Source organism: Megascapheus bottae, unplaced genomic scaffold (assembly GCF_031878675.1).
Source record: "Megascapheus bottae isolate mThoBot1 unplaced genomic scaffold, mThoBot2.hap1 HAP1_SCAFFOLD_87, whole genome shotgun sequence".
NCBI lineage: Eukaryota > Metazoa > Chordata > Mammalia > Rodentia > Geomyidae > Megascapheus > Megascapheus bottae.
The window spans coordinates 12741-38355 of NW_028327338.1; the positions used below are offsets into that span (position 1 = coordinate 12741).

General features: G+C 39.2%; 1 protein-coding gene and 1 pseudogene across 1 annotated transcript in view; one reads left to right on the forward strand and one right to left on the reverse strand.

The window, feature by feature from the left end:
• LOC150040028 (piezo-type mechanosensitive ion channel component 2-like) overlaps nucleotides 1-25615 on the reverse strand; it is a 47731-nt gene that overhangs the window by 12492 nt on the left and 9624 nt on the right. Inside the window, exon 2 of the mRNA XM_090327429.1 lies at nucleotides 3220-3382. Coding sequence (XP_090183555.1) covers nucleotides 3220-3382 — 163 coding nt within the window. The remainder of the gene's footprint in view (nucleotides 1-3219; nucleotides 3383-25615) is intronic.
• On the forward strand, nucleotides 10555-17832 carry LOC150040029 (poly(A)-specific ribonuclease PARN-like; annotated as a pseudogene).

The following is a 25615-nucleotide window of genomic DNA, read 5'->3' on the forward strand; positions in this document are numbered from 1 at the left end:
AACATCAGGCTTCAAAACTATGGTTGCAAATAAAGCAACATACACATGACATCAGTCTAGTATTGTTTCATTGCGAGATAACACTTTCTACCTAATTTTACTTTCACAATATAAAGTTTTATAAGCAAAATATTGGAGGATAACCTATTTTTTTGGCTCTGACTGGTGGATCTGTTTCTGAATGAAAACACACAAAGGAAATGAATCATGTCTATCCAGATAGAACTTCTTTGAGGTGAGAGATGGGGTACTTTGCTTAGGTCTGTCTTCTGTGCAATTTCAGAGCAAGCCAAAGGCAACTGAGATGGCTTTGTGGCTTCCACTTTTCCCAGGTACTTTCCATAGAAGTCTGGGATTGGTGAACACTTCTCAAAGCTTCCTTATCACATCAACCAAGACCCAAAGACAGCAATCCTGTCCTGATGTTAGCTGCTACTTTAAAACAGTGCTACAGCTGGAAAAGAATTCTCTTGGGCTCCAGAGGATTAATCTTGCCATTTCTCCACTGAGATAAATGAAAGAAGAAACAATGCCAGCAAACACTATTCTTCCAGCATCCTCAAAAACCAAACATTCTGGAGTGTAAAAGCCAAGAGTTATAAGCAAGAGGAAGTATGTTGGGCCCTTGAAAAATAAAATAAATTCTTCTGCTTATTTTGGCTGTGTGTTCCCATTCCTTTCAGACTCAAGTCCAGATTGTTACAAGCAGGAATTATTTCCCTGTAGATTAATTGGGAAGAATTCACCTAGCATCTTGTTTCTCTTAAGTTATCTAGTGGACTGGAATGGCCAAGAAAATGGAAAATTAGTATCTATAATTTAGTTGAGGAGGAAAATAGCCCCCCTATTTGCCATAGAAGTTTCAAAGCTGGAAATGAAAGATGTCTAGCATATTTTGCTATCTTTAGGTAATGTAATTAATAATACATAAGTTTTGGATATTTAAGCCTAAACATAAAAATGGGGTATGGTACAGGAGGAAACATGATTTGAGAATTAACCCATGCTCTCCAGAAAGAATTAATGTGTTCTCTAGAGGTAAAACCCTCACTCAGAGCTTAACTGCCTTTCTGGGGGTCAGCAAGTATTTCCCTAGCCTTGGCAAGCCAAACAGAGTCTATGATTAACGATGAATGTTGTCTTTATAAGAAGTCTTGTAGTTCACTGATCTGTTATGATTGGCACAGATCACTTGTTTCACCTCAAAAACACTGTCCAAATTAAGCTTCTAAGCTTCTGTAAGTCTTAGAGGAGCCCAACTTTGAAATTGCCCCACTACCTCTCAAATCAAAGAACGGCATAAAGAAACAGCAACTTTTAAGCTACTAAAATGAGCAAGCACTGTGGGGGTGGGTGTTTAGAAGGGTATGAAGGGGTAGTGGCTTTGTTTGACAGTTTCTTAGGTATTGGTGACAACTATGTGCTAAGTGATTAATGCCTTTGTTTTTTTCTGGTGTGGAGATGGATCATTCCACTGTGTAGCAAAGAAGAGAATCAACAGTTGTCTGAAATATGACACAACCATCATTGCTAGATAACTCAATCAACATGAATATTTTTCAACTCCAACTGTGATAGGAAAATAACTGACAAATTATCATCTCTTAATAATACAATGTCCTAAGCTTGCAAAACGTGAGTTATGAGTTAGATTGCTCACACATGTTACTTTAGCTACTTAGGAGGCTAATATCTGAAGATCTGAGTTCAAAGCCAGCTTAGGCAGACAAATCTGAGCGACTCATATCTCCAATTAGCTAGCATAAAGCTGGAAGTTGACCAAACCAAACCTGAGTTAATGGATTTATTTCCACCAAACTAGGGACAATTAATAATGATTAAAAAGAATCTTAACACTGTACATAGTGTAAAATCCAAATGTAAAACCAGATATTCAACATTTTAGTTCCCTGTCTTAAAATTGTAAAGTCAAAAGCAAATCACTTTTATAGCTTTCTCCGGTTTTAGGAGTTGTAAACTTGAGGGAAAAAAATCTCCTCAGAAGCTGCTTTGCTTTAATTGTCTTTTACACTTTACAGCTTTTTGCCCTAAAAACAGCAGAATATCGACACATAATATGATTCCATATCTTCAACTCATAAAGTTTATGGCAATAGAGTTTCTAGTTTCAATAGGATGAGATGGAATTATATCTTTCCTTTACTAGTTACTTTCCTTTAAAGCATATGAGGCAATTTTCTGCCTTTTTATGAAGGACAAATCATTTAATATAATTGAAACCCTTCTTCCTTTAGCTCTTTCTTAGCGGTTTACATTATTAAAGCAAACAATGTCAATTAATTTTAGTTTTACATGTTTAATTTCTCCCCACAACCTGTGACTAAAAACATCTGGGAGTTGTATCTTGTGTTAAATATCTAGTCTAAGTATTTTTAAATAACTTTTTTCTTTGTCAATTTAAGCTCTGTGTTAAAAAGCTCAATGGCTTTGTAGAAATGAGGGATACCTCAGATTTTGTGACATAGTAAGTTATTATTATCATGTAACAGTATTCCAGAGCAAGCCCCAGGACATTGTGACAGGTGTCTGACCTGTTCCCACACACCATGACAGAAACAAGAACACATTTCTGGTCCAACAGCTGTGTCTGAAACCTTTCCACAAGCTAACAAACACACAGTTCACTCATTATTTGTGCCACTCTTTAAGTTCTCATACCTTTAAAAGTATAGGATTATATTTAATTATTAGTCATCTTCAAAATCACTTAACCAAGGCAATAAAACTTGGAGGGGCAAGATACAGGGGAAAACTTCAAGGGAAAACTAATATTTTCTTTCACTAAAACCCACTAGATGCGACTTCTTTGCTGAATATTTTGCAATAACTAAGGTTTCCAGACCAAGTGGGTCAGAATTCTGTGCATGACTTTTCGGTGTTGGGCACTTGAACTAATACAATGCAATTGCTTGGGTGTGATGAAGAACCATGGGGTGAATGCTGGCTCCTAGCTGCTGAGGGCCTCGTGAAGGGCTGATGTCAAGTCTCCTGTATCTGTCTCCTCATCTCTGAGGTCTGGGAGAGGACATGTGTCTGGGGCGATGCCTTTGGCAGGGCCATTCATGCCAGTGCATAGTTGGCCATCCTCTGCTCTGCCCCTTTAGCTCTTACTGTCCTGTTCTATGTATCTATCATTCAAAGAAGGATGAATCACAGCCCTATCATTCAAAGAAGAAAGACACATGGAGTCAGACTTACCAATTCTTCCTCTTCACACTCTGAATTATACTGTGCTGCTTCTTCTGTCTCTGGCTTCTGAACAATGTTTCTGCACACAAGCCAGATGGTCAGACTTGCAATGAACATTCCAATATCAGGCACAAACACCCTGATGCCATTGCCAGCATCAGCTCCTTTTAAGCTATGAAGGAAAAAAAATGAGAAGAGGACATTTAGTAAGTTCTTATAGTTGTATTATTCTATTCAGTTTTAATGATTTCAAGTCAAAGGTGCTCAATTTCTACCCAGTAAGTCTCAGAAAGCTTTGCACTGACTTTGGCATCTTATGAAATCGATTGTTCAGGAAGATCCCAGCATTTCACGGTAGTTGAAGAACTACAAAGAACTCTAAGTCAATGGTTACTCCTAATGAATGCTAGCCAATTATATTGCTGTTAAATAAGGCACATGAGCAGTAAGAATACGACTGCTTGTGATGTAGGTGAAGCAATTAACAACAAAACAGATGTTAGCAGCTAGAAAATACCTTATCCTAAATGTAAATCAAAGCCAACAGGTAAAATGGAGAAGACATGAAATCCATCCTCTAATCTGGGATCACATGATTATTTTGTGTCTAAGTTGCTATTATTTCTCATATTATTCAAAGACAGGTAGACCTCGATTAATTCTTCCAATCTCAGGGAAGAATATTCAATTTAGGATAAGAAGAGTCCTCATATCTAAGTATACCTACAGCTAGAAATATTAAATCTCAAAAATAAATCCCCAAAGAAAGGTAGGTTAAAGAGAAACTTCTCTGAAGAGGAAATAAGAATGGCCTATAGACACATAAAGAAATGCTCTTGACATCTCTGGCCATAAAAGAAGTGCAAATCAAAACAAGTTTGAGATTCAAGCCCCAAGACTGTCAAAAAAACAATAGAACATCAAAGAAGGAAATGTTCATCAGAGATAAAACTTGATCAGGGACATGAATCAAAAGTCAGGGGCAAATAGTATATATGTATTTGTGAATGACTGTCATGCATATCCTTTTGTTTAACTCTTCTCTAAATGACTTGGAACAATGCAAATACTATTGAACGCAACTGTATTGCTTAGAGAAGTGAAAAAGTCTGTGATGTTCAACACAGATGTAATTTTTTTCCCTGAGTATTTTCAGTCTGTGGTGGTTGAGTCACAACTATGGGACTTGTAGGTACAGAGGGCTGACTAAATATGTATTTATATCCACTTTGTGTGATTGCATTTTATACTCATTGACATTATCTGTATTTAAAAGAATAATAAATAACATGACCTTCATCAGTTGGAGATGACCACTATTAACATTTACACAATAAAAATATCTGAGTAAGATCTCTACTTCCTGAGTACTTTGTTTAGGCTAAATAAGAGATATTTAATCTAATTAATCCTGAATAGAGTTAGGTATCTTTACCTGTCATTCACATATGGAAAAGAAAACCCTGCCAGATTCTGATAGCGCACTCCTGTAATCCTAGTTACTTAGAAGGCTTCAATCTGAGGATCCTGGTTCTAAGCTAGCCTGAGCACAAAAGTTGTAGAGACTCTTATCTGCAGTTTAACTTGGAAAAAATGCCCAATGAGTATATGAGTGTACATGTATTTATATGTGTGTATGTATGTATATGCACGCACTAATAATGGGGATTGAACTCAGGGCCTGGGCATTCCCCCTTAGTTTTTTTTTTCCTGCCCAAGACTAGTGCTCTTTCACCTGAGCCACAGCTCTACTTCTGGCTTTTTACTAGTTCATTGGAAATAGAACCTCAGACTCTCCTACCTGGATTTGGGTTCCAAATCTCAATTCTCAGATCTTAGCCTCTCAAGTAGCTAGGATTATAGGTGTGAGCCATCAGCACCCAGCAACATTATATCATTAGAGCATCTTTGTGCAAAATAATTGAGGCACTTCATGAAATTCACAAAGAAAGTGAAGTTGTGGGGAAAAGTTCTTTTTTTAAATTGCTGGGGTGATGTACAGAGAGGTTATAGTTACATTCATCAGGTAATGGGTACATTACTTCTTGAACATGTTTTTTTTTTTTTACCAATTTCCTTCCCCTACCCCCTCCCACTCATCTTGTTTCTCTCTTCCTTTCCCTTTTTCAAATAAACAAATAAAAACATATATAATATATCAGGTACCATATTCAGATATAGTAACAACATGAGATAAACCATAAGGGGAAAAGAATAAAAAATAAATAGCTTCACATAGTACATTAAGAACAACAATCACAAATATAAATCTCTTGTTTCCATATCCTGGAGTTCATTCATATTAAGTGACGTAAGCATGACCCAAAGAAACACAGGCTCCATGTTTTTCCTCATTTATAACTATTAGTATATGTCCAGAATTCTCTCAGCATAGGGTCATAATAGCTCAAAAGCTATGTATACATGGTCATATAGGATGAGGCTAAGTAAAAAGTTATCAAAGAAAAAAAAAGAAAAAAGTTATTAAAGAAAGGTAATGTGCTCCGATGTGAGCTCAGTTTCTTGCACACAGAACTTGGCTTTTCCCACCTGTGGATTTCATTAAGTGTCCAATTTGCTGTTGCTTTGAGTCAACAGCCTAAGCTTTGTGCTTTGTGGTCCCCAAAGAGACATTTTATGGCATACACGTACTGAAGAATGAAATGAACATAGCTTGCAAAAGCAATCATACCACCTGCTGTGGTAAAACCCAGCTACAGGCTCCAGGGCTGGGCTCTGATTTTCATTTGAAATAGAGTCAGGCACTGAGGTACTAAGCTATAAACTTGCCTTGTAGATTTAATGTTCATATACTGTCATTACAGAAACAATGAGACTTTTGAAGAGCATAATAAAGTGTATATAAAATGAACAGGTAGGTCATAGAGTAATTGATATATCATTCAGAGGCCATCTTTTCAATAAAACTTTCTTTTTTGTTTTGATCATTGTTTTATAAAGAATATTCATTTCAACTGAAATGTTCAGAACGCTGTGCAGTAAAAGTAAGACAAGGAAAATAGTCTGGTGAAAAAAAGTGTTAGAAAGCCTGGTACGAGTAGCTTATGCCTTAATCCTAGCTACACAGGAGGCTAAGATCTTAGTATCAAGTTCAAAAAAAGCAGACCAGGGAGAAAAGTCCATGAGACATTTATCTTGAATTAACCACCTAGAAGCCAGAGTAGATCTGTGACTCAAGTGGTAAACTTCCAGACTTGAGTTTGAAAAAGCTAAGCATTAGTATTCAGGCCTTGAGTTAAATCTCCAGTATAATCACATGGCACAAAAAGGTGTTAGAAACTCCTAATTCATATTATTATCCTAAAAGACTTGAAAAGATCTGAAGTAGAACAAATGATTTGAATGTATTGAGCTGTGTTTCTCAAATTTATTTGACCACAAAATAACATCTGGCATCTATGACATTCTATAGATTTTGAGAGACACTAGCTGAGACCATGCTCATCGGTCTAGATTTTTTTTAACAAAATTAGATGGCTAAATTAGAAACTATATTAAGGTACACAAAGACAGGCCCAGTCTAGCCTGTACAGCCTATAACAGTATCCTGATAATTGTCTCAGGATGCCCCTCTGCCAGTCAAGCTTCCACATTGCTCCCAGAGTTTAATTTCTAGAAGCATTGAGCTGATGATGCCCAGTCTTGTAGCCTCAGAAAACACCCATTTTGCCTAGGCAGGGAACTAAGTTCTTGTTTCCCCAGGACTTGATTGCCTTATATCTCACTATGATTTCCTTCTATCCTCAATTTGTTTCTCCTCCCAACTAGCATGCAGATAAGAATGCGTTTTCAATTCTCTTCTGAGCTGGGCAGGGTGGTTCATGTTATTAATCTGAGCATTTAGGAGGCTGAGTCAGAAGGACTGTAAATCTGAGGCCAGCAGACGTTACAAAGAAAACAAATCCAACAAACAAATGTTCTTGCAAGTCTCATTCATAGCATCCCCATTGTAGAGTCCTTTCAAACTTGTTATTCAGCTACATGGTCCACAAATAACTGATTTCTTGCTATTGAAACCTGTGCTCTGCACACACTGGGGTTGAAAATGACTAATGCTTGGGTCAATCCCTTGTTTACCAGTGTACCCAGTACCAGGCTTCCTTCTAGTTTATCACTGGGTCCTGGGGACTTTCAGTGTGTGGAACAGTATGCATGACTCAGAGGACGGCTCAATGCATGTCGGCCCAAGACACTGTGGACCTTCAAATATTCACTGTGCTTCCTAGAAATGAAGATTGCACAAACATGACTGATGAATTAGATAAGATAGGACCACAAAACCCCTCGTCATATAGTTTGTGGAAAATAAAGCACTAACATTTGTGAGGAAAAGGTTATTATTGCCTAGGAAATGGCATGAAGATCACAGGATCCATGAATAAAACCCCAGTTGTATTTACAGAAAGATTTAATTGTCAAAATTGGACATTTTAAAGTATTAATGAAAATATTTTATGCATCTAGATGCACGTTTGCCTGAGATCCTAGCCACACAGAAAGCATGGGTAAGACTCACAGTCCAGGCAAAAAAAAAAACATGTGAGATGCTATCTAAAAAAAGTAACTAAAGCATAAAAAGGCTGGGTAACAATCCAGTGACAGATCCCCCCTCCCACCCTTACCTACACACACACACACACACACACACATACACACATACTCATACACACATACTTATATATATATATACTTTATTTTAGTATATATGTAAGAGAAACATTTAAAAATAATTGCTGTTGTGTTATCTATGAATATTAAATGGATCAATCTGGTAGAAATCTTCATCATTACTTTAAAAATATTAAGTTTTTACTCATCACCATATACTAAAGTATTGAGTATGGGCCATAATGGTTTATCAAAGAAATGGAAAGATAAGGCAAGGTCAGATTGCACTAAGCTTAGAGATTTTTTTTGAAAGAGTTCACATAACCAGACTTTAAAGATATGGAGCAAAGGAAGAAAGACCCTGATTATGAAGGCCACTGAGCCACAGGAGAGATAGTCATGGGTTCTGAAACTAAAGATGTGCATGAGGGATGCCAAGAGTCTGGAGTGCAAAGCTGCAGTTCGAAATGAAAGTCATATGGGCTTTGTACATGCAAGAAAGGAAGTCCTGGTTACAGGGGAAGAGTCAAGAATTATCCTTTCATATGTGTTCACCAAAGTCATTAGGGTAACTGCATCCTAGGCAATGAATAGTATAAAGAAAATATACGTTCAAGGCTCTCTTAACTAGTCTATGTATTGTAGGACATTTAACAACATACTACATTTCCTTTCAAGTAATCCTAAAACAACAGTTTGCCAGACAGAGGCAGGTTCCCTGATTGCCAGAATAACAAAACCAGGGCATTGGCCAACCCAATGAACAGTCACAAGACCTAGCACCTGTTACATTTCTCCATATGCTAAGATTCTGAAAATTTTCCTTAAGTTTGACTGACTAGTGCCATGTCCTAATAATGAAGGAGTGTGTCAATGTATTGATAGAAATAAAATCCTCCAGTTACAGTAGGACAGGACTGGGGTAAGGCTCAGACAGAGCATTTGCAGAGTATGTGCAAGGGTCTGGCTTCTACACCCAGCCCTACAAAAACCCAAAAACAAACATAAAAATTTCACAAAGAATAATTACACTTAGGCAGCTCTTTAGAAGAGTGAATCCTTTGGTACAGAGGAGTTGGTAGAAAGGTCAACTTCAAATAAATGGCAATAACATGATTAAAATATCAAATGAGCACAGTTTAAGCAAATAACAGCTATTAAAATGCTTGTGCATGATTTTCTGATGGCTTCTGAAGTTCACACACCAAGACATGCATCCATTGTTTTTTTCCTTTATCTTAACTACAGTTCTGTTTAGTTCAGGCATCTTCACTGGGTTGAGCTGTAATAGCATGAACATTTATAGGCAGGGACTGTGTATTTAATAATAACATGCTAAAAGAGAGAAGACCCCAGAATCCAACTGCTTCACTCACCAAAAATTCTAAAGGTTACCTGGGTTGTGGCTGGACCTCATTTAACTTACACACTCCAAACCACTATTTTGACTAGGAGTTACCGGAGGACATGACTGTGTGTACATGTAGTCAACTCAGAGTAAATAAAAACTAATAACAGAAGCTTCCATTTTGAGTCTTTAATTCCTCCATTTCCAGTTCCTTGCTGGTTAGTTGGCTATAAAAACTTCAGGGAATTGAAGCCTGGGCTGGCTTCAAACCATGATCCTCAGAGCTCAGCCTCCCGAGTAGCTGGGATTGCAATGGTGGGCCACCAGTGTCTAACTTTAATTCTTTAATCCACCCAGGCCAGGAAACCATGGCCCAAAGATCAAAGATAATTTGTAGATCTCCTCCAGCCCTGGGAGATGGACCGTGCCTTGAACTACTCTTAACAGAAGAGAAAACGGCACCATAACATTCTCAAGCACAGGGATGCATCCTCGGGGGCTGGCCCTCCAGATGAAAGACAACCTCAGTCACACAGACCAACTGAGGCTCCTTAGAGTGCACTTCCTGGGAAATTTACAACACATCTCCATCATTCCACCACACTGACACAAATGCAATGCTAGCTCAGGCCTTCTCACCTGCTTAAATTGGTTCCTGGAATAGCTTGAGAAAATGAGCCAAATTTATTCTGCTAGAAGGAAAATGGGATGAGAGTGGCACATATATCCTCCTGATAAACATTCTAAAAATTCTCCTCAGGAAAGAGTAGGAATATTTGTATGTCAAGAAATACATGTGTGTCTACTGTAACATATACATTTAACAGGCATTGTCCAAAGGGATGAGGAAAACAATGAGCTTTTTTAGGACAGGAGAGATCGATATAAGGTCAAACAAGTCTCCAAATGACATATAAAGTCTTCTGGTCATGTGTGTGAGCATGAATACATGTGCAAGAAGCTATGGTATGTGTATGTAAGGCACCATAGTATCCATGTGTGGAAAGCACCATAACGTGTGTGTACCAGATGTCATGATATATTAGCAAGATATCATGCCCAATGTGTTTACCAAGAAATTGCATATGTGCATGGCACTATGACAGCATATGTGTGAGCACCATAATATCTGTGCAACTATTCACAATAGCCAATAATGTCTGTGCAACTATTCACAATAGCCAATCTATGGGAACAACCCAGATGCCCTACTGCAGATGAATGGATACAATACACACACACACACACACACACACACACACACACACACACACACACACATGCACACGCCAACAAACAAGATAAAATAATGGCATCTGCATGGAAGTGGATGAAACTAGAGCGAATCATGTTGAGTGAGAGAAATCATGACCAAAGAAACAAAAGGCGCAAGGTATTCTTAAATATGTGGATATTAGATCCAAACAGTACAAAAGCAATGACTCAATACTTGGGTCCCCAAGGTTATGGACATGGTCTTGGAGATACAAACATAACTACACAGACATAATGATGGGCTATATACTCTATAGACATAATGTTTTATTACATAGATTAATATATATCTATGACATACAAACCCTCAGCTTTATTTTAATTATGTTTTAAAATCTATGTGCCAGTGATTGCATATAGAGATTCCTTTTCTGAATGCTTGTTTGTTAAACATGACATTTGCATTAGGATGTAAAAATCAATGTTAATAAAAATCTTTAAAAATAAATTAAGATAAATGTTTATTAAGTATAAATAAAACATGTTCATATTTTTTAAAAAAAATGTGTGTAAGGCACTTTGCTATGTGGGTAAGGCACTATGATTCATGTGCATTGGGTTTCATAAGGTCTTCATGTATAATGAACCATGACAATGAACTATGGTCAATAGAGCATGTGAAGTGTGTGTGTGTGTGTGTGTGTGTGTGTGTGTGTGTGTGTGTGTGTATGTGTGTGTGTGCACATGAGAGGCTCAGCCAAAAACAAGAACTGGGACTGGGGTTGTAGCTCAGTGATTAGCACATTATCAGCACGTATGAAGTACTAACTTCCATTTACAGTACCCCAAAGGAGAAAAGGACAGTTCCTTCAGTAGGTCAAGTCTGAGATGGGTTTTGAAGGATATCAGGAAGAATATGATACATCCAGTGAATTAAAAGCCATGTGGTTATGTTGTAATATAAAATATAAGAATGAATGGGGGCCGGGAGTTTGGCCTAGTGGTAGAGTGCTTGCCTACTATGCACGAAGACCCAGGTTCGATTCCTCGGTACCATATACATAGAAAAAAGTCAAAAATTGTGCTCAGGCTCAAGTGGTAGAGCTCTAGCCTTGAGAAAGTCCAAGGACAGTGCTCAGGCCCTGAGCTCAAGCCTAGGACTGGCAAAAAAAGAAAGAATGAATGGTAGAAGTACTTTAGAAGATTATTTGGTTTCAGGTCTGTGAGAATCTTTGACATTTGGAGAGGTATTGGCAAAGCTACTTTCTTGTTGGTCAAACATAGAACAAGTTATTTAACTTATTACCTAAATATTGCATTATCTATTTATTATTAATATTATATATAACAATATATATTTATTGGTATATATTGCTATATAATATATAATATATTAATACAATATGTTTATATATTAATATATAATATGCCATATATTATATAATATATAACATATAAACATGTTATATATTAGTATATTAATTCTTATAATATTAATATACATATGAATGCATAATATATAATATGTTATTATACTTTTATAACAATGACTAGATAATGTAATATTTAGGTAATATACATAACATATATAACACATATAATAAAAATCACCATTTTTCTGACTGCAGTTGATTTAAAATTTGGAGGGACACACTCCCAAATTATATCAGTGTTCTATCCCTTATTTGAACCTACAGATAAAGAATATTCTTTTCTGTATTAACCACCATATATATGTACATATATATATTCTATATTAACCATGTAGCAATAAACTCTGCCTATCTTTATTACTTAGTTTTCTGCTGACTGTGAACATTTCCTTTTCTCTCCATTTACTTTCCTAACCACAGTGTTGATCCTTGAATTGTTTTTTATTAGATGGCCTGAGATGATTGTTAATCATATGAGGCTCAAATTGCTTTTGATTTGTGGGAGCCCCTCCAAGCTGGCGTCTGTGACTTCTTCCCACAATTAATGGGGTTTTGGCTTGTTCTCTATTGCAACAAGATTTTCAGGCCCATCTTTTACTTCTCCACCTTTCTTGTTTGTGGGCTTGAAGTGTGCAGACATAGATTCAGAGCTGGCCTACATATTCGGGCTTTCTAAGTGAGCCGTGCTCCTGGGATCCTGGTTCTGGGCTCTTTCACTTGACCAATAGGAAATATATCTCTATGTATTTGCATATACTCGAATGTGCATATTATGACTATTTCCATGACTCTCTGTGTTTGTTTTTTTAAACCTTTGCATTCATTCTGATCACTTCAACTTAAAATTACCACCTCAGGCTTCCTTCTTGCCTTTTCTTTCTATGTTTATAATCTTCACTTTAGTGGTGAGAAATCTGGTTCCCTTGATTTCTAATATATTTAATTATATACCAAGTCACTTAGTTGTTTAATATAAGTAATTTGCAAACCACCACAGCTGCTTTAGCTCCTGCACTTTTGCCACCCATGCTACAAACCACCTCTACATGGAGTCCACTTCTAACACGCCCCCATTTGATCCCTGCCCCCAAATCCTGGCTTCTGCCAGGACTAACGAGCTTCAGGTAACCATTCCAGGTGCCATGTGATCCCTTTACTAGGTGCATGTTGCAGAAACCAATCCCTAAATGCTTGATGGGAAAGGAAAGAAATCAGGGCAAGGTGTGCAGAACCGAACAGGTTCTGCACATGAGATCTAGCCAACATGGAGCCAGGTGACTTGAGAAGATGAGTGGTGTTAGGTGAGATGAGGGGAAATGATGGGTGAGGTGACCCTGATCAAGATTCATTGTACTCATAAACTGATATGATGAAGTGAAATCCTTTTGGGAACTACTTGAAGATAACAAAAAATTAAATATTAGATTTTTTAAAAGGCTAAAGAAAAAGCTAAAAACCACAGGTGGAGAGAGATATGCAACCACATGCAGGTCAGCCCTGAAATACACAGAATCTGCTATCCACCATGTTGTTGACTCCAAATCCAGCTTTCCAGCCCTTCCCAGGACTTTGAGTTTCCCCCATTCTCTGAGTTACCAAGTGAAAAAGAGTCCCAAAGTGCTTAAAGAGAAGGAAAAAGACAGCATGAGCGTTTTTACCAATGTGTATTAAATAGAACTCACAATACTTACTGAGAAATCTTTTGATTTTGAAGCCCTAAGGCTTTGAACCACAATGCCAACCACTGTATTCTACATAATATGACTGTTATGTCTTTTGAGCCTTCAAGAAATTCATCCTTCATGTTTTCAGAAGATGATGTAGGGAATGAATGTATAAAACAGTAATTTGCACTTTAGAGTCGCATCCTAAGTGCTGGGCTGTGGCTGTCCCAAATCCATCAAGCTTGGGACTCCTCCTAACCCTCTATGGTTCTGAATTAGACACAGATGGACACACAATCTGAATTGCTGCTTCTGAAGGTATTTGTGCAGTAAAAGCTAACATTGAGGCATAGGCAGGTTGCATCTCCCTTATGTTCCTCCACTAGGGATACAGTGCTTCTCGGTGAGACAGCCCAGAGTGACAGCAGGCCCATTTCTGGACGCTTCACTGACACTTCTTCAATATGGCAGCCATATCCAGGAACGAGTTCCCTGAGATCCTCCAGAATGTCACCCATCTAGACACTTCTGTTCTCAGATCGACTGGTCTTCTTCCCTTTCAGACTTCACTTCCCCAACCTTGCCACACTTTATAGGGGCCGAATCCTAGGATGAATTCTTCTACCCACAATGCACTGACTCTTCTACGTACTCCCACCCACCCAGACTGCTTCCAGACAATTCCTGTCATAAATATTTCATTGGCCTGCAAAACTTTGATGAATCCTTGTCAAAGAGAAGCCAGTGTAAACCTGCTCTGCTTGAACCGAAGGCCTCACTGCAGAGATTGGGATTCAGTCCCTCCTGCCTCCCCACCCCCTCTGCCCCTGCTCAAACCAGAACATATCCAAAGAAAAAGGAGGACTCCATTTGTTGCTTGGAAGGGTAAGGATTGTGATTTGAATACAGAATGCACATTGCTGAGAAAGAGCAGCTCTCATTTCTCCAGGTGGGGAAGTTTGCAAATGTCATGAAATATCAGCCTGTGCTGTCTTTGCAGGGAGTCAGCATAAAACAGCCACAACTAAACTAACAGGTATGTCATTATAGTGTGCTACCTAGCTTGCAGTTCCCTTACTGGGCATTACTTTTCAATAGTTAGGAAAACATTATAGCCATAACTAAGGATTTTTTTAATAATACAAAGTAAGGGCATATCAACCAATATTTTATGTTTTCAGAAATGTAATAGAATGCAAGAAATTAAACCCTCCCCCATCTGCAACCACCTGGTGAGTTCAGGCTAGGTCAGGCTTAGTCATTAAGATTAAAAACTTTTCAATGCATTTGAACTGTGATGCTACAGATAAGGTATTTCAAATTTGTCATTGTCTATTCTAACAAAGGTTAAGCTGTAAAAACAGATCAAAATTGTTACAGAAATAAAATATTCAATCAATGAGAGAGAAACTGAGTTGTAAATTGTCAGAAGGTTAAGAAAAGGGAACCTTTACAAACCAAACTGTAGATATTAGTTTAGTTACGACTAAGTTGTGGAAAGCAGCATGGACTTTAAAAAAAAATCACAACTGGAATGACCATGTGATCTGGATATATAGCCAGAGAATGAAATGCTGTTGCTTGGAACCACATAGATGAACCAATAGGACACTACGTTAAATGAGGAAGCCGGGAATAGAAAGTCTGATACCACACAATCTTCCTATTTTGTGGAATAAAAATAGTTGACCTCTTAGAAGGCTGAGATCTGAGGATGATGGTTCAAAGCCAGACTGGGCAGGAAAGTCTATGAGATTTATCTCCCACTATGGACCAAAAAAGCCAAAAAATGGAGCCATTGCACAAGTAGTAGAGTACCAACTCTGAGCAAAAGAACTAAAAAGATAGTACCCAAGTTCTGAATCCAAGCCCAAGTGTTGGCATATACAACACTCACACACGCGCGCACACACACACACACACACACACACACACACACACACACACACACAAGCACACACGCACGCACGCACAGTAGTTGATTTCACAGAGTGGAAAGGCAGCTACTATGACAGGATTTATGAATGGCTATTAAGTCATGATTAGATAGGAGCAACAGTAGTGGAGTTCTGCTGACAGGAGGGTGTAGAGATGACAGCAATGTACATTTAGAGCTGTTAGAAGGATTATTAATATTTCACCCTAAAGATAAATGTTTAAGGAGCGAAACCAACTGATTTAATTATTACATAATATCTAAAGTTTATCACAGCCCATCGCAAGACTCAAATCCGTGAAGTTATTATGTATCAATTAAAAATAAGAAGGAAATTAAATAAACCCAAATAGTGAATGTATATGTTTATAAAATAAATTCTAACCTGGATATAGTTATATATTATAACAGGGATATATTACAGGATATAGTTGCTAAAATTACCTTAGATTATTCTTCCTTGGGCAATTCAATTGTGATGGTATTCAAAGGCACATTCAAGTCAGGTGCTAGTGTTTACACTTGTAATCCTAGGTAATCAGGAAGTTGAGAGCCAGAGGTTTGCAGTTCAAAGCCAGTCCTGACAGAAAAGTTCATGAGCTACCTGGCCCCACAGGAAGAGTAATCTTCATAAAGTGTACCAGGCCATAGAGGAGGCAGATTCCTCTGCTATCGATGGGGAATCAGTGATGGATCCCCGTGACCACATTAACTTATGGTTTTGACACTCCAAAAGAGAGATATCAGAAGTTTAAAAGGCATTCCATGGACTTTTTGCCGTTTCAGTTTGGCCTTTGCACTTTTAAGTACACAGACCACACAGATTCAAAACATATAACAAAGTCATTGAACTTCTATGTTTTTCCCAAGCCCTTCAGTAGATCCTCACCAGATGTCAAATTCGTTTGTCAGAGCTCCAGCACTGATTTCCTAGCAAGCCAAGGATTTGATTTTAATAAAGTTTTTCTCAATGGAATTCCATATTTAAATCAGGAAGAAGAATGATAGCTGAGAGAGCAATATGATGAAAAACGTTCTCAGGCTAATGGCGAGGGGGCACTGGCCTACATGTCTCCCGACACTTCACAGTGTCCTGTGATGATTCCTGAAGATCAGAAGAAGCTTATTGAGCAAGTTGTAATGAAAATAGAAGACTTACTACAAAGCGAAGAGAACAAGAATTTGGATTTAGAGCCATGGAGTGGGTTCCAAAGAAAGCTAATTAATCAAACTTTGAGCTGGAAGTATCCCCAAAGCATTCATGTTGAGACTTGAGAAACAGAAAAGAAGGAGCGATACATAGTTGTCTGCAAAGTAATGAGGAAGAACGCAAGAGAAGGGAGCAGCAGAAACATGCTAAAGAACAGGAGGAACTTAATGACGCTGTGGGATTCTCAAGAGTCATTCATGCCATCACTCATTCTGGGACACAATATGCTCCTGAACATCATGCACTCAGTCCACCAGTTCTACTGCCCTCTGCCTCCGCATTTGAATGGCTTTAAGGAGATGATGATGTGTGTCTTTCCCAGGCTCTGGGATACTAAATTGATGGCCAGCACACAGCCTTTTAAGGAAATCATTAACAACACATCCCTTGCAGAATTGGAAAAGTGGTTAAAAGAGACACTTTTCAACCTTCCTAAAGTTGAAAGTGCGGAAGGTTTTCCAAGCTTGCGAGCAGCTCTGTGATGTTTCTATCACCTGACTGCGCTTCAGCCCCACATGAACATCCGGGTTCTTTTCTTGGTCCACCAAAAATTCATGTGTCTGCCAAATCAAAACTCACCGAGCTTTTTTTAAACAAGCTATCTCTCATGGGGATCCTAGACCCCCTGATCTAAACCTGGAAGGGCCAGACTTGCAGTCTAAATGTGACCATGACTCTATGTGACATTTCCTAAGGTGTGGAAAACCAGTGACCTTTACCAGCTTTTCAGTGCCTTTGGTAACATTCACAAATCCTGGATTGATGGCACATTGGCCTTCGCATCTCTCAGCCAGCCTGACTTAGTTAAGATTGATATGAATACTAGCAAATATGCAGAAAGCTATGGATCCAAAACTATGCTGAGAATGTTGGGAAGAAATGGGAAGACAAGTAGACCAAGAGAAAACGGAAAGAAGACAGTTGGCAAGAAGTGGAGCAGAAGAAGCTGGACACGAAAACCTCGTCTCATAAGTGACAGAACCATGACTTCTGCACCAACAGCTTCTCGGCTACCAGCACAGTGGGAGAGAGGATTACAATGCAGGAGAAGCCAGCTTGGGAGATGGAGCAAGAAGGAGGGATGCAAGAAGGCCAAGAAATTGAAAAGGATGAAGGAAGAGCTTCTTTTGTTAGGGAGCCGTATGGTCAGCCTGGCCAAGCTCTTCGAAGTTCCTGACACCAGGTAACCAAGACCTGAGGAGCATGCTGGGAAACCACACTGCATTGCGTTACAAAAGCATGGTGTGGGAGGGGCAAAACCATGAGGGTTTCCAGTTTTTACTTTGGTGGCTGCTGCTTTTTTTTTCCCTTTCTTTCTTTCTCCTTTTTAATCTAAACTAACTATGGACACACATCACAGCTGTGGGCTGTTTTGAGCATCGGAGTTACTATACTAACCTGTTAATTATTTTCTGCACCTGGAAAGCTTTCCTGCTGGTCTGTATGAAAACAGAGCCCACATCTGGTGTCTTGGCCTCAGGTTCAGGCTTGAGCTCTCTACTGCCTGTCCCAGTCTGTGGGGCAGTCAGAGGTCAAGGGCATGGCTCCTGGAGGCCACAGCTTCCCACCACAGCTGCTTGAAAACATCAGTCAGGCTTGTTTCCTGTGGGAATGATGCAGGGTGGATCCCTGGGGGAGCCGGCGTGGGCCATTACACTCTCCTGCCATGCCAGCTTTTGTGAAGTGGCCCAGAGAAAAATCTAATGCTGTTATAAGTGGGTGCTTGGCTCGCTCTGCAGAGTTTCTTCATTGCTCATCCTTGCTTGATGTTTCTGTGTGCATGTGTGTACGCAATGTGTGTGTGTGTGTGTGTGTGTGTGTGTGTGTGAGAGAGAGAGAGAGAGAGAGAGAGAGAGAGAGAGAGAGAGAGAGAGAGAGAGAGAGAGAGAGAGAGGAGGGGGTGGGGAGAGGCAGATCATGGTGAACCCTGACTTGGATGTGAGCACCAGTGACAACTGCATGCTCAGAACCTCCTCCCTATCGTCTGCTTCCAATAGATCATTAGTAGACATTGAACATTTTTGTATTGTGAAAATAAAAATGAGAAAGTGTATTTCCAAAAGGATCAAATTAAAGAAATTTTCATAGAAAAAAAAAAGTTCAGGAGATCAGTCCCCAAAACAGCACAAAGCTGTCACTCAAAGGAGTGACTCTAGCAAGAGAGACCATTTAAATAAACAGGCTAAGCAGGGGCAAGGTTCTGAGGTCAAGTCCCAGTACCAGGGGCTATTCAACAAACATTTATGGGGGACACAGAGTTGAGGCAGATAGACTAAAAGTGGAAAGTGGGGATCCCCTGAAGGAAGGGGAACCAAGGTGCTCAGCCACACAAAGGCCTGCACGTAATGTTACTAGTAGCTGTATTCATAGTCATGTAAATTGAGTATCATTACTCCACCCAGTGACCCAGTCTATGCTAACAACCCACCCAGTAGAAGTGGAGGCTGATGGATTGTTGAGAATCCACAGATAGAGAAATCTAAAGTTGTTGCTGTGCGGAAGGAGGAAGACAAAGGCATAGACTGCAGGATTCTAGCACACGACTAGCCAAAGCTATGAGTCATTGTAACACATCTGCTTAGTCATTGCTGAGGGAAGACTTTGGGGGTGAAAATACTATGCATTTTTATTGTGGTGGGGTCCCATGACTGGAAGTAGGTAGTTGGCATAGTGAATGTAGATAACACCTCACTGGCAGAGAGGGAGGGAAGGTGGGAGGGAGAGAGGGAGAGAGAGAGGGAGGGGGGATGGGAAAATAACAAGCTACAAGAGGGAAAAGAAAAGGTATGAGAGAAAGAAGAGGGAGAACGAGAAATCAAGGTAGGTAGAAATGTTGAGAGGAAGAGAGAGACAGGAGAGAAAAGGATCCAGAAATAAGAAAAGAGTAGAGGTTGAAGCTTGTTTTCCTTACTATGAGCGCTCATGAGCCAGTAGCTCATGCCTGTAATCCTCGCTATGCAGGAGGAGATCTGAGGACCTTGGTTTGAAGGCAAACCAAGTAGAAAAGTTCTTAAGACTCTTATTTCCAATTAACCAGCAAAAAAAAAAACTGGAAGTGGAGCTGTAACATAAGTGGTAGACTGATAACCTTAAATGGAAAAGCTAAGGGGCAACATCCAGCCCTGGAGTCTAAGCACTAGTATTGACACAAAATAAAATAACGCTAAGGAGGAACAGAAGAGAGGAAAGGCACGTGTAATACAGAAACATAGAAAAAAGACAATGTAAAAATTTAAATGAATAAGTGAAGAAGCAATGGCAACCAAAATCCAAAACAGACACTTGATATAAAGGAGCATTCTATATAAGCCATATCTGGTAGTGTGTAAGTGTTGAAAGTAACAAAAATTGTACTAATTTCTAGTGAGAATTCTTTATGACATCTCAGCATGAAAAAGCAATACAGTCCAGAGGTCCATGAGCCTAAAGCGTGGTATTATTTTAACAGAAGCTACTCCTGGCTCTTCTCCCCAGGGAGTTCCCTGCTACAATAATTTATGGCAAGGGTAAGATGAACAATTCTGGAAATTGTTTCTTTGGTGAATCATTTCGCTTGAAATGTTGGGAAATGATGTCTTAATAAGTTCAAGACCTATTAAAAATCACTGATTTATGTGATTAGGTTATTGAGAGATTTTTCTCCTGCAGAAAGATTTGTTATTTTCATAAATAAGAACATCATGGATCTATCTATCGTTCTATCTATCTACCTATTTATCTCTATCTATCTCTACTGGTACTATATATATATGTATATGTATATATACATGTATACTTTCACATCTGTACAGAATCTATCTATCTATCTATCCATTGATCCTACTGGCCAGATCCAAGCTTTCTAGTCTAATGGGAACCATATCACACTGGCCTTCACCCAGGTCACATACTACTGAGCCTGTCTTGAATGCTGTCATTGCCCTTTTCTTTCCTAGGGCAAATACTAAACCTCTGACTCACCTCCATACATCCAGCTTCCCAAGTCAGATGCATTTCCTCTCCTGTTCCACCATGATTCCCTCCTTGGGGATTCCTGATCCTTCATACAAGCTTTGTCTGGACGTGGACATCACAGTGTCCTGTGTCCATTATGAGAACAGTGAACAACACAGAGGGGGGCTTCTGCTGCTTCTCTTCTGTCTCCACATTGAGCTTAAGGCTGGCATGTGGTCCTTATTTACTAAATATCTCTTAATTGAATTGAACAAGAAATCATCATTTATTATGGCCCATCAATTTGGCAAGGCTAAAAGTTCCATAATGGCCTGTTGGTGCTGTAATGAATTTTTCCTTTTAGCATGCCATTTAACAAGCACTTCCACTCAATGTCCTCTGGGTGCCTACAAAGGCCGAGAACCCCTGGTGGGGCTCCCTATCAGCTTTCTCCTCCTAAGGTTCTCAGACTAGATGTCTTCAGATTATGACATCTCTCTTTTTTTTTGCCAGTCGTGGGCTTGAGCTCAGGGCCTGAGCACTGTCCTTGGACTTTCTCAAAGTTAGAGCTCTACACTTGAGCCTCAGCACCATTTCTGGCTTTTTTCTATGTATGTGGTACCGTGGAATTGAACCCGGGTCTTCGTGCATACTAGGCAAGCACTCTACCACTAGGCCAAACTCCCAGCCCCTGACATCTCTCTTCTTATTGGGAAGCCACTAACACTTAAAGCCAAGATTTGGGCCATGTTTCTGGGTACTGAAAGCCCCCTGGATGGTTCAACCAGCTGTCATCAGCCTAGAGAGCTCATAGGTCACTGCAGTGCTTGTGGGCTGAGGGCGTTGGGCAATCCCTGACTTGGAGGACAGAGAGTCAGTGACTTGTGAGGCTGAACACAGTGCTGGGTGGGGACTGTGGCTGCTTGTTTGCACCCTTTACTGAGCACAGCAGCAGACCTCAGTGCCTGTCATTTCCACCTTAGGCTGAAGCACTTATCTATTCCTCTCATTTCTCTTAGTAGAAAGTGGCACTGGGCTTGTTGTTTTCCTTGATCATAACTTTCTTCTTTCTTTTCCCTAAACTAAGGAATCCATGACCGTGAAAACACAGTAACTCTCCTAGGGTATGGGAACTAAACCAAAGCCACCCAGGAAAATGTGTCCTAGTGACAAAGAAAGATTCCAACAGAGCTAATATTATTCACTATGATTTTTTTTTCTTGAACAAGTCAAGCACCTGTTTTTTGCATACATCTGATGACCACTCAGTAACTCCAGGGCCAAGCTGATCTTTTGGTTTCAGATTTCTCAGGAGAAAGATTTCCTTGTCCTCCCTACTCCTGCCCTGTGATCTATATCCATTAGTGTTCTAATGCAAAAAGAAGAGGAAGAAGATGAAAATCACTGGCAAATTCACTAAAATGACATCCAGTCCTATAAGAAATTTGATTATCTATGGGGATGACTAAATAAATATGGTTAGCTGGTCAGAGGAGAGTGCAGAGAAGTTTTCAAACCCAAACATTTCTCATGATGGCCGAGTGAAAACAGTGTTCTTTCTGTTTACAGCAAGCAAGTCAATACATGGCTTCTGGTGCAAGCCATTTGAAGCTCTGTCTGAGCCTTTCTGGTCTCTAATCTGATATTTATTCTTTCCTGTGCTATTACCTTGGCCATTGATCAGGGTTTTCCATTTGCTCTTGGAATGACATCCTCTCAGACTATTTATTGCTCACAGTTACAAGGCCAAGCAAACTGAGGTGGGTAGATCTGGCCTGGGTCACCACTTGGCTCTGTCCACTGATGGAGTTTGGTCTGGTACCACATACTGTGGCCAGGAGAGGTGCAATATTCACAGTTATTTGTCTCTCTAACAGGGCCTTCCATACAATCCATAAAAAAAATTCTTCTGAACCTCTCAGAATAAAGAGTGTCACTTAGAACTCACCTTAGTAGATGGATGCAAAGGCAGGGTGAATACCTTGTGTCTGAAAATCTCAAATCTGGGAACATTGATAGCTTATCAATAATCAAGATGACGACAGGAGAGGAAATTTCCAAATCCTGAAGGTTGGCTTCATATAGAGAATTGTTTAACAAATATCATCAATCAAGATGTATTGTATTCATAAACTGATCCATGGAATGGTAATTCCATAACTATTAATGATAATACAAATATAATTTAAAAATACCATGTAAATGACTCCAGGCTATGTGAATCTGGATCATAAATAATTTTTTTCATGTTAAGTCTATCCAAAAAATAGCTCATTATGTATAAGGAAATATTCTTAAAATTGAAAAATTGATTACAGGCATGAGTCACCCATGCCCAGATGATTTCTAAATCCTACAATTCCTGAAAGAAAAAAATAAAGATACTAAATATCACTAAGTCCTCCTCTGGCCATGCCTGTTAATAGCCTATTGCTTTTTTTTGCCAGTCCTGGGCTTGAGCTCAGGGCCTGGGCACTGTCCTTGGACTTTCTCAGGGCTAGAGCTCTACCAGTTGAGCCTCAGCACCATTTATGGCTTTTTTTTTCTATGTATGTGGTACTGAGGAATTGAACCTCACCAAACTCATGGCCCGAGCCTATTGCTTTCTAATAACTTTAAACACTTTTTTTCTTTTGGCAGTATTAAGTTTTGAACTCCGGGCCTCATACTTGCTAGGCTGGTGCTCTATCATTTGACCCAAGCCTCCACCCTTGCTCTTTGCTGGTTATTTTGGAAATGGGGCATAGCAAACTTTTCTGCCTTCGCTAGTCTCAAACTTAGATCTTCCAACTTTCTACCTCTTGAGTGGCTAGGATTACAGGTGTGGCCATGAGAGTTTTCTTCACCATAAGCATATTTAGAATGCACATGGATAGCTTCACATATATGCAGAATAAACGGAAAATGTAATCTGTTGACAATGAAGCGTAACTCTTTCATATGACCCATCAGCAATAAGAACGACTTTTATGCAAAAAACAAATTTACTATTCTTTCCTCTTCCATAGGAAGTGATTGTTCAGCCTTAACGAAGGCAGCTTTCTCTGCTAGAAATGATGGTCTAGCTTTAACAGAGCTCTGCAAGTCCTTTTTTTTTACACATATTTTTTAATAATTTTTTATTGTAATTAATAAAAGGGTTCCATGATATTTGAAAGATAGAGGGTGCATTAATTCACATACATTGATATCCTTTCACATGTCTTGTTCCCCATTACCCTCCCCCCCACCTACCCCCCACCCGAATCTTGGTTTTCCCCCCTTCCCTATCCAATTTCAAATAACCAAATACAAATATATCCAATATATCAGGTAACAAAGTGAGATACTGTAACAATATGAGATAACCAAGGAACAGCAAAAGAGATGAGAGATAACATAGCACCTTAAGAACAACAATCATTCATTATGTGGTTTCTGTTTCTATATCCTAGAGATCCTTTCATTTAGCATCCTACTATATGGCCTTTTGTATCAAGGTTTTGCTCTATTACAAATCTCTGCTAGGAGAGCCCAAGGTTTCTACTGATTATGACAAATGAGGGAAACCATTGAGCCTAAGTTCCTTTGAGTCTGGCTTACATCACTTAATATGATCTTTTCTAAGTCTTTCCATTTCCTAACAAATGGGGCAATGTCATTCTTTCTGACAGCAGCATAGAATTCCATTGTGTACAAATACCACATCTTGTTGATCCACTCATCAACTGAGGGACATCTAGGCTGGTTCCATATCTTTGCTATGGTAAATAGTGCTGCAATGAACATTGTTGTGATGGTGGATTTAGTATGTCTTTGTTTCTGGATGATTGGGTAAATGCCAAGTAGTGGAATTGCTGGGTCATAGGGGAGCTCTATGTTTAGTCTTGTGAGGAACTGCCATACTGCTTTCCATAGTGGTTGAACGAGTTTGAACTCCCATCAACAGTGTAGCAGTGATCCCTCCTGGCCATATCCACTCCAGCATCTGTTGTTATTAGTTTTCTTGATCCTGGCCATTCTGACTGGAGTGAGGTGGAATCTTAGAGTTGTTTTGATTTGCATTTCTTTTATGACCAGAGATGTTGAGCATTTCTTCATCAAAGAAATAGAACTACAGACCTATTTCTTTGATGAACATCGATGCAAAACTTCTCAACAAAATACTGGCCAACTGTCTACAACAACTCATCAAAAAATTATACACTATGATCAAATAGGTTTCATCACAGGGAGGCAAAGCTGGTTCAACATACGCAAATCAATTAATATAATTCAACACATCAACAGGAGCAGGGACAAAAATCACATGATTGCCTCAATAGATGCAGAAAAGGCATTTGACAAGATCCAACACCCCTCTATGTTAAAAGCTCTGGAGAAACTAGAAATCCATGGAGCATTCCTCAATATAATAAAGGCTGTGTATGACAAACCCACAGCTAGTATTATACTTAACGGCGAAAAGCTAAAGCCATTCCCTCTAAAATCAGGAACAAGACAAGGATGCCTATTCTTTCCACTCCTCTTTAACATAGTACTAGAATTCCTAGCCAGTGCAATAAGGCAAGAAGCAAGCATAAAGGAGATCCAAATAGGGAAAGAGGAAGTAAAACTTTCCCTCTTTGCAGATGACATGATCCTGTATTTAAAGAATCCTATAGAGTCTATTCCAAGCTCCTTAAGCTGATTCAAAACTTTCAAAGAGTAGCACGGTATAAAATTAACCCTCAACAATCAACTGCCTTCCTCTATGCCAACAGTGAGAGGAATGAGGCAACAATCAGTAAAGCAACTCCTTTCGCAATAGCCTCAAAGAAAATAAAGTACCTAGGAATTACTTTAACTAAGAATGTAAAGGACCTTTTTGATGAAAACTTTAAAACCCTGAAAAAGGAAATTTAAGCAGAACTGAGAAAATGGACAAAACTCCCTTCCTCCTGGATTGGAAGAATCAATATCGTGAAAATGACAATCTTGCCAAGGGCAATCTATAAATTCAACGCAATACCAATCAATATCCCAATGTCATTCTTTAAAGAAACAGTAGAGGCAATC